This window comes from Chiloscyllium plagiosum, unplaced genomic scaffold (assembly GCF_037043375.1).
Source record: "Chiloscyllium plagiosum isolate Xiang-an unplaced genomic scaffold, Cpla_swu_hap1 HiC_scaffold_18, whole genome shotgun sequence".
In the NCBI taxonomy this organism is placed as follows: Eukaryota; Metazoa; Chordata; class Chondrichthyes; order Orectolobiformes; family Hemiscylliidae; genus Chiloscyllium; species Chiloscyllium plagiosum.
This window is the reverse complement of record NW_028270156.1, coordinates 27294597-27314009: the sequence shown is the minus strand read 5'-3', so window position 1 is coordinate 27314009 and position 19413 is coordinate 27294597. Positions and strand designations below refer to the sequence as shown.

General features: G+C 39.4%; 1 protein-coding gene across 2 annotated transcripts in view; it reads right to left on the bottom strand.

The window, feature by feature from the left end:
• LOC122557702 (doublecortin domain-containing protein 1-like) overlaps positions 1-19413 on the bottom strand; it is a 554199-nt gene that overhangs the window by 216806 nt on the left and 317980 nt on the right. For both annotated transcript variants that reach the window (XR_015760126.1, XM_087996361.1), the window contains exon 19: positions 17985-18142. Coding sequence is in view for 1 of the 2 variants with exons in the window: in XM_087996361.1 (XP_087852487.1) it covers positions 17985-18142 (158 nt within the window). In the remaining variant the exon portion in view is untranslated. The remainder of the gene's footprint in view (positions 1-17984; positions 18143-19413) is intronic.

The window sequence follows — 19413 nt, the reverse complement described above, 5'->3', positions numbered from 1 at the left end:
GGGAGAACTCCCTGGTCTTTGAAATAGTTTAATGATATAGAATCATAGAGATTTAAAGTTTATACACCACAGAAAAAGGCCCTTCAGTCCAACTTGTCCATGCTGACCAGATATGCTAAATTAATCTAGTCCCATTTGCCAACATTTGGCCCATGTCCCTCTAAACCCTTCTTATTGATATACCCATCCAGATGCCTTTTAAATGCTGTAATTGTACTAGCCTCCACCACTTCCTCTGGCAGCTCATTCTATGCACGCACCACCCTCTATGTGGAAAAAGTTACCCTTTAGGTCTCTTTTAAATCTTTCTCCTCTCACCTTAAACCTATCCCCTCTAATTTTGGGTTCCCCTACCCTGGAGGAAAGACCTTGGCTATTCACGCTATCCATGTCCCTCATGATTTTATAAACCTTTATAATGTCACCCCTCAGCTTCCGGCGCTCCAGGGAAAGTAGCCCTAGCCTTCAGCCTCTCCCTGTAGATCAAACCCTCCAACCCTGGCAACATCCTTGTTAATCTTTTACAACTACCCAAACATATTTCTTACTGTGCAGCCATTCCTCAACTTCACACCAAAGTGTCAGTCTAGCCTTTTGTGCGTAAGTCTCTGTAACTTTCTGGTTGCAGCCAACAGTGCTTTTGAACTGAGACACAGAAGTCGCTTATCAGTCAGCAAAGCCTCCATATATTAAATTATCCTCTTACACCTGGAGAAGCCATAGTCGTATAGTTGCAAGTGCAAAAGACAAAGTTTTCAAGAAACGAGAAGTTGGTTTCAGTTGTTACAGGCAGGCTGACAGATGGAATTAAAATCCTCTGGAGAGCTTCTAGGCTTGGTAATAATGTAAGAAATGTTATGAAATCTCAGAAAAGTTTTTTTTTTAACAACTGGGGAAGAAATAAATTCTAAGGGCATACTACTCAAAGAAGGCTGTGTCACAAAGGTAAGACACTAACTGAAGTAATATCAGATTGCCTGACAATGACCCTGTCAGAAAGTACTGAAGTCTAACCCAAGTAGAATCAGCTGATCTAAAATAAGCCAACATCTGGTAACAGCGAACTCAACATTTCATTTGAAATAATAATTTTTTTCTACCTGCCTCCAACATGTCCAGACTTCACCACTCTTATTCTCAGCTGCATATTCCAATTGTTGTTGCTGTTTGTGATTGTACAGCAGGACAAGGATTTCGGGTTGTTCTGCTGCCGAAACAGACCACAGATATAACAAGGCTGCCTCTCCTGGTACTCCCTCGTGATACTTTCAGAGAATCTATGCCTACAGCGTAAGCAGACATCTTGGGCATGCACCACATCTGGGGTTTGGTCTAGTCCACTGTATTCACCATTTTTAATTCTCATCCTAAACCAGACTTTGAATCAAAATAATCAAATTCACATCTGCAGGATACAAACTCATTCCCCACTGGCCTTATAAACAGGGGCACTCCTCTAAACGCTTCCTCCTGTTACAATGATAATATTTTTAGCACAATTGAGAAGAGCTAAAAACAAGTCTATTGGTTGTTCACCCAGTCTCCTTTGGATTGGTCTAATTTTCTATTTTGTGCTGTTACAGGAATCTCCCCTTTCAGTGTATGATGCTTTTTTATATAAATAATGTCAGAAGTGGTAGAATTGATTTTTATGGCAAAAAACTGAGAAGTAAATTAAAAGGTTGGAAATTACTGGCAATACATTATTCAGAAACAAAGACTCTCAACAAATTTCCTTTCCCCACTTTCTTTTTTATCAGATTAGTCATGATTTAATTGAAATGTGGAGCAAACTGAATGGGTTGAATCATCTTTTTTTTCCCTTGTGTTAACTCATGAAATTAGTGGAGAAATGAATCTCATCAGTTCATTAAGAGTTTGAATGTCAATAGTAGGATGTATTATCACAGCCACACATTTAAGGAAAAACTTGTATTTTGAATAGTATGTATGTACAGGTGCCAAAGAATATCACATTTGGCATACAATAAGCTGGAAGTGAACTCGTAACCCAGCGAGTTCACATCCCCTCACATCATGCTATCAAAGTGCTTTCAATAAAGCTGATAATTGTGGTCTGTCACCGGAAAATATAACCACGCAAGTTGCCAGATTATCTTTTAAAACTCAACTGAGACTGTTTTACTCATTGCTGGGAAATAAAAATTAAAGAAAGCCGAGGAACCAAAGTAACTGTTCAGCAGTGTTTTCTTCAGGCTTATTACACATTACTGTCTGGAATCATGGGGCTGGATCAATGGAAATATAAATCAAGAGGAATGTAAGACCGGTTGCCAATTTGCAATCCCCCATTTTACACCATTATATAAAGCCAAGGTACCCCATGGTTCCCTAATAATCAACTGCAGATTAATTCTTGCTAACCCTACTGTAAAGAGGTTAGAAGCTGTTATCACCCACAGGTGAAACTGTTTCACATCAAGACCATGCAGAGACACGGCAGCATGTGCTGTGCTGGCTCCAATCCGTTCCATGGGCAATGGATCCAAAGAGGCTCACCACTGTTAAGTGTTGAATTATTTATGTGAGCTCCAACAGGGCAAGATTTCAGAGCCTCATTTATTTCTGCAATATCAACTGAGACCTCTATGAACATAACTGAGAAAAGAACTTAATAAAAGTGCATTAAATATTTGAAGTTTTAATCTTTATTCAGCAGAAATTTAGAAGCCGAAGTAATTGTAATGTCTGTTGACAAGGAAAGGTGAAGAACACATTGGGGTTGAATTTCTGATGACCTTTAGATGATCTGGAGACTTAACTACCCTTGTGGCAATCAAAGTCTGAAAACGTTATGAAGATTGGAAATTAGCTTCAAGATATTTCTGCTTAAAATTGCATTGCTTTGTAAATGACAGGGGATATCTAATACCATGGTGAGGTCTCAGTTTGCAAGTTAATTCAGTATCAGATTCAGGGCATCTAACTTCTTCCACTGCAAACCTTAGAAGAATTGGCCTCACGCCTGCTCAGGTGTCATTACACTGACCCAACCTCCATCAATTCCATCTCTCTTACCAAGCAGTAGGAGATTATTAAAATTGAGAATCAAACAGTTTGTTTTTAAATGGAAACAGCAGGGACAACATGTGAAACTGGAGGCCTTTATGTCGACTGTGGCTGAAGGGTGCCAGTAGTGTTGGAGCAGACAATGGCTGTGATGAGATAATTTCTTCTCATTTTTCTTTTGTTTTTTCAAGTTGCAAATGGGAAAGGAGAAAAAGCATAAGGGGTGCAAATCTTTGAAACCTGTATTCATACAGCACATTTTACTGTCTCCAAAGCTACACTTTTCAAAATTATTTTGGTGCAATGGATTACCATAAAGTGCAGTGGCAGCTATCATGTAGACAAAAATGGCAACCACTTCCAGCAAACAACAGTAGAATGTAGCTAACAACTCATTTATTTTGAAATGATATTGGTTTTCAGAGGAATATTGGCCACGGCATCTAAGACAAGTCTGTACTTTGCCAAAATGTATTCAGCATCAACTTGGGTGGGTTTTACAGTTGGTCCTATGAAAAATATTTCCAAGAACACTTTGGTCATCAGCCTAAATCATTACCTCAGAAACTCCTTGAATCCATAAACATTCTGACAAGCATACCCCAAAAAAAGTTTGGTACACTTGGGAAACAAATCAGGTTCTAAAAATATATCTTAAGATATATTTATAGAACAACATGGACAAAATCTGGAACTCAGTTGAGGAGAAATACATACCCACACAAAGAATTGTAATATTTTTCATTCTTGAGTGATATTAATGTGGGTGACACTAAGAAAAAGCCAACATGGTTTGTCCAGCACAGGCTGTGGGCCATATCGAGAAAGTAATGAGGCACTTCTCTCCTTCTACAAAATAGCAAAAATATGTGTAAAACAGCTTAAAATTTTACACAGACAACAATGAAAAACACAACCAAATGATCAATAGTTTCAGTGATGTTAGTTGAAGCTAATGCAGACTAGGGACAATTTCCTATACATCTTAGGCACAATATCAAGGGACTTTTTGCATACGCAAATGGGTCCCCAGTTTAATGCTACATCTGAAAAGTGGCCTCTCTGATAATGCTAAAAGCCTCCATTAGTATTGAAGTTGCAGGGGTACACTGAACACCTCTGACTCACATGTCAAAGATGAACAAACACTTATGTAAAGAGTTATTGAATTTTACTTATTCCTCCTGTTTTTAATTTTGAGTTGAAATGTTCCTGAGCTACCCATTTGTGAACTAATGAAAGTGACATTAGTCCTGAATACAAAGAAATTATGATTTGATAGAAAAATGTAATATGAATGACAGTAAAATAATATTTGAAGATTAAAAATAAAAAATAATACCTATCTTAAACATGAATTGTACAGAGAATGCATTATTGATTGATAGACAATGGTACACAAATAAAAAAACATATTTTGAAGAAAGAATTGCAGTTTTTCCAGGAAGATAAGCAGAGGAGAGCAACTGGAAAAGGCACCTTGGATATTGGAAGTTACTAAACTTAGAAAGAACAGATCCAAAAACTCCAGGATCTCGGGCAAGAGTTAATCAGCTGAGTCTATGAACTGAGCAGTTCCAGCTAAGTAAAAGAAGCAAGATAAATCTTGAATTTTGCAATCATAGTTTGAAACTGCAGAGAAAGATTCAGAGGCAGAAACAAATAGGTCAGAGGCTGTGTTAAAAAAAAAAGACTGCTTGAATTGGATTACATTAATTCTGCATCAGTACTTCAGCACTAGATGGAATCTATCAAATGAAAAGCATTAACCAGACTTACTGACATGCATGCTGACTTTATTTTTAAACAAACCCACATGCAATCAAGTTTAGCTTGAGACTGTTCTGGGATGTCTGAAACTTATAGCAGGAATTTATAGTGATTTCAATGGTGGGGAAATAATAAAGAACTCACCCGTACAATATCAAAGTAAAGAATATGTCAAAACACCACTCATATTTGAAATCAATTTCTAAAAGTTACATAAATCGGGGAAAATTCCCAGAGGTAGGTCTGATCTCAAGCTGGTGACATTGTTAACACAAATTGGAATTGTATCTCGTGTGTATTTTTTCCAAATCCCTCCAAATAACAAACAGCTTTTCTTACAAATTCTAATCAGGAGTAAAAAGAGGAGAACTAGCTAAATAATAAAGGGTGGTTCTGACAAACATTTCCATTCCGCACAGTTTCTTTACAGAATAGTTAACGTGAAACTCCGCTTACTGTTACAATAATTGGACTTTATGGCCTTGGCCACAAGGTCACCTTGGTTGCCAAATAATATATTGCTTCAGTCAGTACTTCTAACAATGTGTAATTCAATGGACTATGAGCAATGACAGAGAAGATATGATCATTGTTCACATTAGTCTTGTAACTATTATGTGTTGAGCTTACATCAACTGGCAATCTTTGTTACAAATAAAAAAAGACATTTCAAAAAAAATGTAGCAATTCACTGGAATTCCCCCCCAATATAACCCAGTATTTAAAAACAGTTTGAATTACCTATTTAGACTTTAAAGAAACAGGATGGTTAGCAGTTAAATGGCACAGTCATGATCACCATTCTACAAGAGAGCAAATGCCATGGAAAATTATCTAACACCAATTTTTTTTTTCCTCTGGAAATTACCTGAATAAAAAGGCTCCAACGACAGAGAATTATATTTTTCATTGACTTTTGATATCAGCAAAATCAAAATGTTCCCTGAGACAAACTAGTTCTTCTCTCAACTTAATGTAAAATTAAATAATTGAAGAACATAATTATGGAAGAAATATACGATGGGTACTATTTAATTCTCAGAAACCTAATCCATCCTTCACAGCCCTAAACACTGACTGTTAAACAGCAAAATGTGCTTTTCTTAATGAGTTTATGCTAATGAACTTATTATATTTATAGTCTCAGAATTAAAATGGCAAACCATTTTATTCCTTTACACCCCATATATTTTTTAATGCAGGGACTCAGAAGGAAAACAGTGTTCAAACAGCCATCACTAAATTATTGAAAGTGCAATAAAGATTAGCAAGTCCTTTTAAATAATTCAGATTGCATCATTATATAGAAAATGAGGTCCTTAAGTAAAGTGTCAAACCACCTTATAAATACTTAATTGACCAGAGTGCACTTTTAAACAAACCTTGTTCTGTTGTTTACATCTGGAAGTGCCGTATTTGAGCAATAGACAGCAGTATAGAGTAGAAGGCATATTTTTAAAAATACACTCTCTTATTGTATTTATTTTCAAATAAAAAAAGAGACAAAAATAAATGCCAAGTGCATCATCAGGACAAATGCCAGATTTGTCATTGACAGCTGCTCGTCCTTAAAGCAGGATATTGTAGGAGGAGTGCAGCAGCTAGCAAACCCCACAGCGGTCTGCAAAGTCACTAGTGGGAACAACAAAGGCCTTTCTGTGCAAGTAACACAGATGAGCCTGTAGCCAAACTGTCAGAAGTGGTTATGATGACAGATACTCACAGTTCATTATTTCCTTATCACAGGTCACTTGGTGACAAGCTGGGTCGGCATGCTTGATCAGCTGCGTGAGGTTTGCTGTCTGATTTAAATAAAGGTGTGCCAATAAAGGATTGGAAAACTAATACCAACAAATCAACTCTTCATGCCTCCAAGTTCAACAACTGCATGCAATGTTTCTGCATCATGGGGAGGAAGGACATGGGGAGGCCATTCAGCCTCCTAAACGTGTTCCACCATTTGATAAAGGTCATGGTTGTTATTTTTGTTATGGTTTTGAGTTTACTAAGCTGTTGTCAGCATCTAACAAAAACTCCCCAAAATAGGTCTTCTTATTTAGTGTCTAGAATAGTATAATTCACATATGCAGACCTTGTATAAGTAAATAACCGAACCAGCAAGCACCTAATTTGCAATAATTTACTTGCTGCTTTTTACATAATCTCACCCCATGAAAGTCAATAACAACTTACATTTTTGTAGCTCTTTAAATGTGAGAAAAAAAATTCAAGGAGAAAATAAAGTAAACATTGAGTCAATGAGGGAGACATTAGGAGAGGTGACAGATAACTGGGTCAACATGCTAGATGCTACCTAAACAATTTTCATTTTTTTCAGTCTTTTAAGGGCTATAATCCCCTAATTGCCCTTGTGGATGTGGTGAACCGACTTCTTGAACCAGCATGAGATCATCATCTGCAATTTCCCTTCTAAGCTACAAACCATTCAAAAACTGGGAGCTATGCTGCTTGTCCCTTCATTGTTGCAAAATCCTGCACTCTTACTTAGGACAGCTCAAGAAGGAGCAGCTTATTTCTATTCGTACCTAGAAGTGGCCATCACATTATACCCACTATGCAGCTGCTCAGCAACTTTCTAGTGTGTGCTGCTGGCCCGTCTCTTCAAGTGCAAAGAAACATTGTGAGAAGGAAATGGGAAGGGAAAGAAGGACATTTCAAGAGACCACAGGAACAAAAATCCTCTTCTTAGATTTCAGCATTTGAATCAGAATATTAATTACTATTGGCAGCAACTGCCATGCTTCTTCTAGGTGTGTCTGCAGACAAAGGGAACATTAATATCATGGCAAGAGCCTCCATTTATATAATATTTTCAACACTGAAAGAACTACAGATATGAGCATAGGAAAACACAATGAAATAAGAAAGGCAACTTAGGTACAGAATGTTTGTTAAAGTAATGACTATTCAGCAACGTAGAAAGATGAGGGACATTTAATAGTAGAGATTCCTCATTTTGGGCTGCCAAGCTTGGCTCTTCAATTTCCGACATGCTAGATTTGCTTTTGTGAGAAGTAACCCAACTGCAGGTTTTCTGTTTGGTTAAGGTGGTTTTTGGAGTGACGTGGGTGGGGGCTTTCTGATGCTAATGCAGGACTTACTGGCTCCAGAAGCAGGACATGAGAGGCTATGGTGGCAGACAAGTGTTGAAATGAGTTGGTTAGAGAATGCGCCTTGGTTCTCGTGGCCTTTGTCCCACATGTTTTTTTAAGATGTTAGGCCTCTCATCTTCTCATCCTCTCATTCCCTCTATGTCAACTCATGCGCACCTCCCCCCTCCCCAGCCCCCCAACCATCTTTCATAGCCCCTGCTAACTTCCATGTCAAATCCAATGCCACACATCCAGATCCACAATGAGTAGAATCCAGCAGCCACATGGAGATGTAATAAAGCATCTTCTAAAAATCTAACATAGCATTCACTATGTAAACTTGATGATGAAAAAATCCCTTTCATTAGAGCAAAGTTTTTATAACCAAAATGATTAATTTCTTATAAAAGAAACAAGTGTCTGTTCATGGCTTTAATCCTTTAATAGCCTCTTCAACCTGTCAATCAATATGTGAACTCAACTGAATTATTCTAGCTTTTGAAAGCCCACCATAATGAATAGCCTTTAGGGAAGTGGCACCAAAGAACTCTATAGAAACTGCTCAAACAAATTCTACACCAACTGGCTTGTCAAAAAAGTGGAGCTTTAGAACATTTTTTTAAACTATTACCAACAGCAGGAACTAGGTTTTTCTTTAAACAGTATAAGCAGTCGGGGATTTTAAAAAAACCTTTAGGCAATGGCAGTTAAAGCAGTTCTTATCCACCCTTCAAAAGTGTTTGTAGTTACTCAATTAATTTGTGACTTAAAGGCTAAGGGTTACAGCTCTTGGAAGAAATAAAATCAGGCCCACAAACTCAGCATTAAGTTCAAATGACCCTGTTACAGTTGAATGTCCCCCCCCTGAGAGAATCAGACCACAGTCCCTTTCCTCCAGCAACAATGGAATCTGTCAGAAATAGAAGTAGGATTTCGGCAACCGAATCTCACTTACAATTCTTAAAGATCCAGGGAATCTTCTAGACTCTGCAAGAATGTTGCTTAGGAAGGGAATTACAGAAAAGTAGAAAATAAGTAGTTGAAGGCAAAACTAGAAAACCATGGGCCATAGGACATCACTGCAGAAATTCCTCAGGATTAAGTCCTAGGTTAAACCATCTTCAGCCACTTTATCAATGATCTTTCCTCCATGAAGTCAGAAATGGGGATATTTGCTGATGATGAGACAAAGATCAGCACCATTCACAACACTGCAAATAATGAAATAGTCCATTTCCATATGCAGCAACACTGGTTCAACATCCAGGTTTGGGCCAATGTAGCAACTAACATTTGTACCACACAAGTGCCAGGTAATGACTATTGTCATTAAGACAGAAACTAAGAATCAGCACTTGATGTTCAGCATCATTACCATTGTTGAGTCACCCATTATCAACATTGGCATGTTACTACAGTTAGCCTACAATGACAGGTCAGAGGCTATGAATTCTATAATGAGTAACTTACCTCCTCTCTCCCGAAATACTGTCCACAATCTACAAGGCACAATTCAGGAATGTGACGGAATTCTCTTCATTTGCCTAGGCAGGTACAATTCTAACAACATCCTAGAAGCCTGACACCATCCACATCAAAACAATCGACATAATTGGCACTGTATCCACCACATTCACCATTCACTCCCTTCACACTAATGTACAGTAACAGCAGGGCACACCATCAACAAAATGCACTGAAGTAACTCACCAAGGCTCCTCTCACAGCACCTTTCAACCTGTGATTGCTACCAACTGGAAGATCAAAGGCAGCAGATGCATGGGAACATCATCACCTGCATGTACCCTCAGGCCACTAATCATCCTGGCCTGAAATGATATTGCTTCGTTGTCACTGGGTGTATCAAAAATGATCAAACTCCCTTCCAAAAAGTATTATGGGTGTCCCTACATCCCAAAGACTACAGCAAGAAGGCAGTTCACCTCTTCAAGGGCACTTAGGGATAGGCAATAAATACTGTCATCCAGTGGTACCCACATCGCGCAAATGAATAAAAGAAAGTAGAATTCACAAGATTAGCATCCAATCTTACTTCATTGGTCAAACATGGTTGACAAATAAATGACATTAATGATTTTGCAGGACTTTCAATACCTTGAATCAGCAGAGAGCTCCAAGAATTTTATTAATACATTTGTCCATTGCCAGTATCTGTTTGGATCTCCAACAGTTGTATTGTCCTATTTTTCTGTCAGATGCTGGTCTTTAATTCAGGTTTTCTTTATTTAGAAAAGGCCCATTTTGTACAAATAGACAAAAAGGGTAATTTTATGACTAAAACTGAAAAGAGTTAATCCTTGGTTTCCAAGAGCCATATTCATGTGGGTACCCACATATTATATCTTAAAAGTCCAACTATTACCTTCCAAGCTGGTTGCAGTCAGGTTTCATTCTTACCAGCTTTCCACCCAGTACTGCACAAACTGGCCATTCGTGAATTCACAATGTACAGTGGCTCAGTGGTTAGCAGTGCTACTTCATATCGCCAGGGATCCGGGTTCGATTCCAGCCTCAGGTGTAGAGTCTGTGTAGAGTTTGCACATTCTCCCTGTGTCTGCTTGGTATTCTTCCAGGTGCTCCCGTTCCCTCCCACAATCCAAAGATGTGGGGGTTCGATGAATTGGCCATGCTAAATGGCTCACAGTGATCAAAGATGTGTAGGTTAGGTGCATTAGTCAGGGGTAAATGTAGGGTAATAGATCTGAGTGGGTTGCTCTTCGGAGGGTCAGTGTGAACTTGTTGGGCCAAATGGCCTGTTTCCACACTGTAGGGATTCTATGATTTCTATGAAATTACATTTGTGTGACTGTGATAAGGGTAAACTATTCCTCCTCAACCTGGGTCCAGATTTCAGCTTTTATGAACTCAGTTTAAATTTCACCAGCTACCATGAATTACTTGAACACCCCAAGTCTGGATTGCTAGTCTAGTGATGTTGCCACAATGCCATTGGACAGCGTTCAATGGTGCCCATGAGACCAGTGCAATGGATGTATTTTAGGGTTGAAGGCGGCAGGGTGAGCTGGGAGAATTAAGTGGGAATAACCATGTAGCGAAAACTGGCCCTAATTAGGTGGGGGGCATGAAGAACCTGGCATTAAAATCCTGCTTGTTCGTGATTAGGTGTCAATTAGATCCATTAATGAACCACCTAAATCCAATTGTATCTGAGACAACCAGGACTACATGCTGGCTGCAGGACTTAACAGGATTTGCACAAGTCTCCTAGAGGTCACCCAGCATATCATACCATTGATAGACATTCAGTGCAGAACAGAGGGACTCAGCTTTCGGAGAATGAGCAGGGACACTGAAAGCAGCTCCCCTGCTCTTGTATCCAAACCACTTATCCCACCCTTCACTAAACTTCAACTGGCTGGCAATTCTGAAGGGATGTTGTTTCAACCTGCTTGTTGACTTGAATCTGTGGGAGACTTGACTCAGGCCATCTAAATACTTAGAGTCATACAGGACCAAAACAGGCCCCTTGGTCCAACTAGTCCATATTGATCATATTCCCAAACCAAACTAGTCCCACATGCCTACATTTGGCCCATATCCTTCTAAACCTTTCCTATCCATATACTTATCCAAATATCTTTTAAATGTTGTAACTGCACCTGCATCCACCACTTCCTCTGGCAGTTCATTCCACATACGAACCACGCTCTGTGTGAAAACGATGCCCTTCAGGCCCTTTTTAAATCTTTCTCCTCTCACCTAGTTGTGAACTCCAACACCCTAGGGAAAAGACCTCTGCTACCCACCTTATCTATGTCCCTCATGATGTTATAAATCTCTCTAAAGATCACCCCTCAACCTCCTGTGCTCCAATGAAAAAGGAACCAGCCTTTCTTCATAACTCAAACCTTCCATTCCTGGCAACATCCTGTTAAATCTTTTCTGAACCCTCTCCAATTTAATAATATCCTTCCTACTGCGGGGTGACCACAATTGTACACAATTCTCCAGAACTGGCCTCACCAATATCCTGAATAACTTCAGCAAGACATCCCAAATCATATACTCAAAAACTGTGAACAATGAAGGCAAGCATGTTAAACACTTTCTTAACCACTTTAGGCAGCACATGTGATGCAAATTTCAAAGAATTCTGTGTCTGAACCCCTAGGTCTCTGTTCTACAACATTACACAGGGCCCTACCATTAATTGTATAAGACCCATCTTGTTTGTTTTACCAAAATTTAATACCTTGCATTTATCCAAATTATCCATCTGCCACTCCTAAGCCCATTGATAGAATTGAACAAGAACTCTTCGTAATCTTAGATAACCTTCTTCACTGTGCATTATACCACCAAACTTGGAGTCATCTGCAAACTTACTAACCGTGTCTCCTAAATTTTCATCCAAATTGTTTCTATAAATGACAAACAAAAACGGGCCCAGTACCGATCCCTGCGGAATACTGCTGGTCATAGGCCTCCAGTCCGAAAAACAATCCTCCACCACCAGCCTCTGTCTCCTACCGTCAAGCCAATTTTGTATCTAATTTCAAAGTCTGTGAGAAGATTTGTAGCTCGGGTGCTCGTTGTTGTGGTTCTGTTCGCCGAGCTGTATCTAATTTGTAAGCTCTCCCTGAATTCCATGTGATCTAACTTTATTAATTAGCCTATCACGTGGAGCCTTGTCGAAGACTTTGTATGTAAACATGTAAAATGTAAACAACATCTACCACTCTGTTCTCATCAATCTTTTTGGTTACCTCCTCAAAAACCTCAATCAAGTTTGTGAGAAATGATTTCCCTTGTAAAAAGCCATGCTGCCTCTCCTTAATCAGTCATTGCCTCTCCAAATGCATGTAAATCTTTCAGAATCACCTCCAACATCTTACCCACCATTGATGTTAGACTCACAGATCTATAGTTCACAGATTTCTCCTTACAGCCTTTCTTAAAGAAAGGTACAACATTAGCCACCTTCCAGTCCTCTGGCACCTCACCCGTGGTTATAGACGATACAAACACCTCTGCAAGGGGCCCCACAATTTCTTCCCTAACTTCCTGTAACGTCCTGGGATATGCTTGATCAGGTCCCAGAGATTTATCAACCTTGATATTTTCCAAGACCTCCAAAAAAGAGACATTTTCAAAACATCAATATTTATTTCCCCAAATTCACTAGCCTCCATTTCTTTTTCCAGAGTAAAAACTGACATTTTTACAAAATATTCATTTGACGTCTCTCTTACACAAAGATCAACAAGATTGTCTAAGCGGCCCTATTCTCTCTCTAGTTGTTTTCCTCTTAATGGTCTTGTAGAATCTCTTTGGATTATCCTTAAACTTATCTGCAGAGGCTCTCTTATATCCTATATCCCCTTTTTGCCCTCCTGATTTCCCTCTTAAGAAAAGTACAGCATAGAACAGGCCCTTTGGCCACGATGTTGTGCCAAGGTTTAATCCTAATGTAAAATATAGTAACTTAACCTACGCACCCCTCAACTCACTACTATCCCTGTCCATGGCCAATAGTTGCTTAAGTGTCCCCAATGATTCTGCTTCCACCACTACAGCTGGCAACGCATTCCATGCATTCACAACTCTCTGCGTAAAGAACCTACCTCTGATGTCTCCTTTATACCTTCCTCCTAATATCTTCAAACAATGACTCCTCGTACCAGTCAATCCTGCCCTGGGGAAAAAAGTCTCTGGCTATTGACTCTATCCATTCCACTCATTATTTTGTACACTTCGATCAGGTCTCCTCTCTTCCTCCTTCTCTCCAGAGAGAAAAGTCCGAGCTTATTCAACCTTTCTTCATACGGCAAGCCCTCCAGTCCAGACAGCATCCTGGGAAACCTTCTTTGCACCCTCTTCAAAGCCTCTGTATCTTTCCTATAGTAGGGGGACCAGAACTGGACACAATATTCCAAGTGTGATCTCACCAGGGATTTGTAGAGCTGCAGCAAAACCTTGCAGCTCTTAAACTTGATCCCCCGTTAATGAAAGCCAAAACATCATATGCTTTTTTAACAACCATATCTGCTTGGGTGGCAACTTTGAGGGATCTGTGTACTTGCACACCCAGATCCCTCTGTTCCTCCATACTGCCAAGATTCATTTGATTCCAGTTATCTATATGTCATATATGCCTCCTTCTTATTCTTGACCTCAACTGCAATATTCATCCATTATTCCTTACTCTTATTGTCACTTTTTGAAAACCTTCCACTTGTCAGTCATCCCTTTACCTGTAAACAACTTTCTCTAAGCAACTTTTGAAAGTTCCTGTCTCATACCTTTTTAAATTGTCTTACTCTAATTAAAAACTTTAACTTTTATGAAAGGTCTATCCTTTTCCATAACTATTTTAAAACTAATGGAGTTAATCACTAATTCCAAAGTGCTCCCCTTCTAACACTTCAGTCATTGCCTTGCCTTATTTCCAAAGAGAAGGTCAAGCTTTGGTCCTTCTCTAGTAGGTACTTTTAAATATTGACAAAGAAAATTATATTGAACACATTTAACAAATTCCTCACCATCCAAGCCCTTAACACTGGCAGTTCCAGTCAATTAAATTAAAATCTTCTACTATTATAATCATATTATTCTTACATATATCTGAGATCTTTCTACATATTTTCTCCTCAATTTCCCTCTGACTTTTGGGGGATCCATAGTGCAATCCCATCAAGATGATCATCCCTTTCTTATTTCTAAGTTCTAAGTTCTACCCATATAGCTTCACTGGACAATCCCTCAGAAATATCGTTAGTACAGTAGTAATGCCTTCCTGAAACAAAAATGTCACTTGCCTTCAGTTCCTATCCATCCTACATCATCCAAAACCTGGAACATTGAGCTCCCAATCCTGCCCTTCCTTCAACCAAATTTCTGTAATAGCTCGGATGTCCAAATCCCATGTTCCCATACCTGCCTTGAGTTCATCAGCTTTACCTGTAAGACTCCTTGCTTTAATTCTTCAGAGTTACCTCATTCTGACCCCCTCTTGTATGTCTTTTCTAATTAAAATGCTTCTTTTGATTCAGAAACATCCTTATCTGCCTTTCTATTTTCACGGCTACTTAGGGACAGACGAACGGACACATTTACTTTAAAGGTTCTGGAAATAAAATTAGCAAATATCCCCACCAAGATTTTGCTCCCTTTCCAGTTCAGCTGAAAACCATCTCTTTTACACAGGTCTTTTCTGACCAAGAAGAGATCCCAATGATCCAGTTATCAGAATCCTTGCACATTGCACCACCTCTTCAGCCTGTGATTTATCTGCCCTATTTTCTTTATTCATATTCTCACTAGAACATGATACCAGGAGTAAACCAGAGATTACGACCTTTGAGGTTCTGCTTTTTAACCTTCTACCTAACCTCTTACATCCACTCTGCAAAGCCTTAACCCTTTCCCTAACAAGTCATTCTTACCAATATGTACAACAACTTCTCACTTCTTACCCTCCCCTTTGACAATATGCCTCAAGCATTTTGAAACATCCTTGACCCTGGCACCAGGAAGACAACCTTCTATCCTGGGTATACAACTGTGGCTGCAAAATCTCCTGTCTGTGCCCCTGACAGGATAGTCCCTTATAACAATTATTCTTTTAAATCTTAACGAATGCTGCTAAACATAAGATTCATTCTTAGTGCCCAAGATCTGACTGCCATATTTATTTTCCTCTGAGAGGCTATCCCCTTCAACATGTGATTGCACTTCAATAATACTACTCCTCCTGGACATAAATGATAGTGGGAAGGAGCTCTTATCAATTTGTCACACCCCTGTGGGATGCAAGGTCGACCATCACAATAACAAACTTCCATCCATTGTCTTCAGTCTCTGCCACAAACTGTTCCATGGCTACCTAGCTGATCCCTCTTGCCAGCAAGTACCCAAGACTGAACCAAACTGTTAGCAAACTTGATGTTTTATGTGATTCTAAGATAAGCTTCTGAACACATATCAACTCTAGTTACAAGACACTGGTTTCACCGGTTTAACAACATCCAACTTGTTATGTGATTGTATATTGAATGTTATTGGGATCTTTCACAATGTGAGAGACATTGCATAAATGAAGATTGTTGTTAAGAGAAAAAAATATTCCTAATAGCACTTAGCTGGCTGAAAGATTCTTTTTCAATCTGAAATTAAGGAGGCCCTGAGCTGTTCTCTGTAACTGCCTCATCACTGGTTGATGATAAGGTAGTAAGTAGAGAATCAAAGATAACAAATTTCATCATAAGAAAACATGTGAATGCAGGAAATACATGAGAGTGGTAGGATAATTAGGCGATTTAAATGACAGGAACTCAAATGATAAATAGAGATTAATGTGCAAGTTTCTGTCTTGGTGTAAAGTTTACATTGTGGATTCATCACCTGTTGTAAAAATTTGATAGATGGTCATGAACACTCATGCCTAAAACCCCCACATTGATCTGTACCTACTGCAATCCATCCAGAAAATAGCACTTCATACATGAAAATAGCTGTGTACACATATACAGTGACAATTTTAACTAATATACACACATTCAAGTAAGGAGCAGGTCCCATTTGCACCCACCTGCTAATCGTCCAAGGTACACAGCTTGACTGTATACATAATATGCTCATGAGTCTAGATCTAGTTTAGAGACTAGTTAACAACATCTTTCAAGAAGGGCCATCCTGGTGAAGTGGTAGTGTTCCTATCGTTGGGCCTGGAGGATTGGGTGCAAAACCCACCTGCTCCAGGAGTGTGTCATAACATCTCTGAACAGGTTGATCAGGAAAATGTCAGTAACAATTTCAAACTCGGGTGTTGCATGCTGTAATCATTCTGCTATTTCAGTTATAATGATTGATATCTAGATCTGGGAAGTGCCAGGATTTTGTTTTTGGTTTACTGTGGGTAGAATTAGGTAACAATCCCCAAGTTTACCTCTGCTGGAAAAAGGATCGAACCCCAAGCTATTGGTCTTAATCTGAGCCACACGTTAGCTGTCTAACTGACTGAGTTAACCAATTTCCTTTCTGTTTCTCTCCACAGATGCTGCTTGATCTACTGAGTTTTTCCAGCATTTTCTGTTCCTATCATTGATTTTTCTCAAACCCTTTGAGTCCCAATTGTCGAAGGGGAACATTTTAAAAGTGTGTATGACCTTGGAACAAGGGGTGAGTGTATCTGAGGGACCCCATGACACCCCTTGCTCAACAGCCCATTCAACTAAAGCTCTGAAGCATTTGGCAAGGATTCGGTTTCCTCTATTGTGGGCAAAATACCAGATGGGTTAAGATGAGGCTTTAATTAGTCATTACTTGTTTAGTTAAGGACCTCAATAGGACCAAATGTGGCATGCATCCCATAGTCTCCTCCACCACGTGTCGAATCTTAGGCAAGCAGGCAGGTAGGTAAGCTGGAAGACCACCCACTAATCATTTTGTGTCACACACACCCCGCTTCAAACCTACCAGTGAGGAAACACAACATCCAGTCATCAATGTTATACTTCCAAACATGAACAAAATTGACTTTTCAACAACATTGGAAAAGTAGTTCTCTGTAAATGTGAACTTAGCAGGTGGCTGTTCAGAAAAACACAATTCTCCACTTAAGCCATTCAGAGCCATAGTGGGTAAATATTAAATCAATAATAGTCCAAAGGTGTGCAGGTTAGATGGATCAGCCATGCTAAATTGTGCCATAGTGTCCATGGATATGTAGAAAAGGTGGATTAGCCATGGGAAATGCAGGGTTACAGGGATAGTGTGGAGGGGTGTCAGTCTGGGTCAGATGCTGTTCAGAAGGTAGGTGTGGACTTAATGGGCTGAATGGCCTACTTCCACATTATAGGGATTCTATGATTCAATAAGTGCTTTGAGGAACAATAGAACAGTGCCCAGTCTGGAGTTTTAACAGTCATTTTCACCTAGATTTGTTCCAACATCTGTCTTTGTTGATGATGCCCAGCCTCAGGGCTTCAAAGGTATTTCAAAAATATCCAGAACATCAATCTCACATGAAACTAAAGGAAAACATCGAATGTCATTGAACAATAAATATCAGCAGTGTCATCAGCTTACCTCTGGGCTGTAGTCCAAGGGTGTTTCTCTTCCAGTTTTGTTAGGAGTACTGCAGTCAGCTGCTTAACAGCCTCAAGGCACCCTTCAGGTAGTAACTGGACTTCTGAGTCCCTACAAACTTCTTTGTGGTTACCCTTCCTCAAGCTATTTGCAGAGACCTGAGTTTGAGCACAATTATTATAACATCATGAAATGAATACATGATTCCCTTCAATAAAATGTAATACTATTTCAGTATTTAAATCTACATAAAACACTCAAGAGGCACTGGCATAGTTCCTTATCATGCTTCTAAAATCCTTTGGCTAAATTGCACAATTATTCACAATATTTTCCTCAGTTAATGAAAGTAACTGGAAGCAGTAGGGGCAATTCTGTGGTAATTAAAAACAAATCTTCAATCAGTGCTTTTTAATGGAAAGACACTAACATATTTAATCACTGCAAATCAAACTAACTAATCCTCACTGCGTTCATTTCCAACTACAGTACTTGGCATTTTGGGGCATGATGGCAAAAGAAGTCAAGATGCTGACAGTTGTATGTGTGTGTAATAGAGAAACTCTTTCTCTGATCCTTAGAAGATATTGCCAAGACCAATGTACTTGCTGCTTAAAGTCAGCTGTTGTTTTGTGTTTTGACATTTAAAAAAGTTTCACTTCAAAATAATAAATAATATTATAACCAGGGACATTGCAGGATAGTAGAAGAGCCTGAATGACGTGGTCTACAGTGAGACATGTGGCAGTATCATCGGAGAAGTCCAGCAAAGCATTCCTTGACTTTGGAGAAACTTTCTGCATATTTGAACTAGGTTCTGGGCATCAAGGTGACATTCCTGCTTGGCAGTGGGGAGTTGACTAATAATGAGGATTATTACTTGTTAGCAACCGTATTAACTGCACAGCTCCCCTCATTATTACACAGCTTCCTATCCTACCACCTGAGCTGACTAGACAAGTTTGCCAGATTCTTGACATGGAAGTCAAAGCAGGAACCTGGCAACTTCAGCTCTCTGTTTGTTCCAAAGGACACTGGACATCAACATCTCAGGAAACATTTCAGGTGCATGTGCTACACACACTCCATGTCCACAATCATTGGCATCCAACATGTACTAATCTCTAAGAATCCTCATGGCACATATCCAATCCACTCATGCTTCTACACCTCAGGGCACAATGGTAACTATCATTGCAATCCTGCAGCAAGGAGTCTTTGCGCTCAGGGACACGCACCACGCTTGTGGACTGAATTAGGCTGCATCTTCGGGGTGTTCACTTGGGCTCATTTAGCTCTAACACACTTTGAGCCCACCCCGATGCTCACAGCAACTTTGCCTTGCCTTCCTGCACCTTGCCCTGCAGCCAGAGATGTCAATGGCACACAGTATTGCTCCATTGTTGAGCTGTTTAGTGCAAACACAATC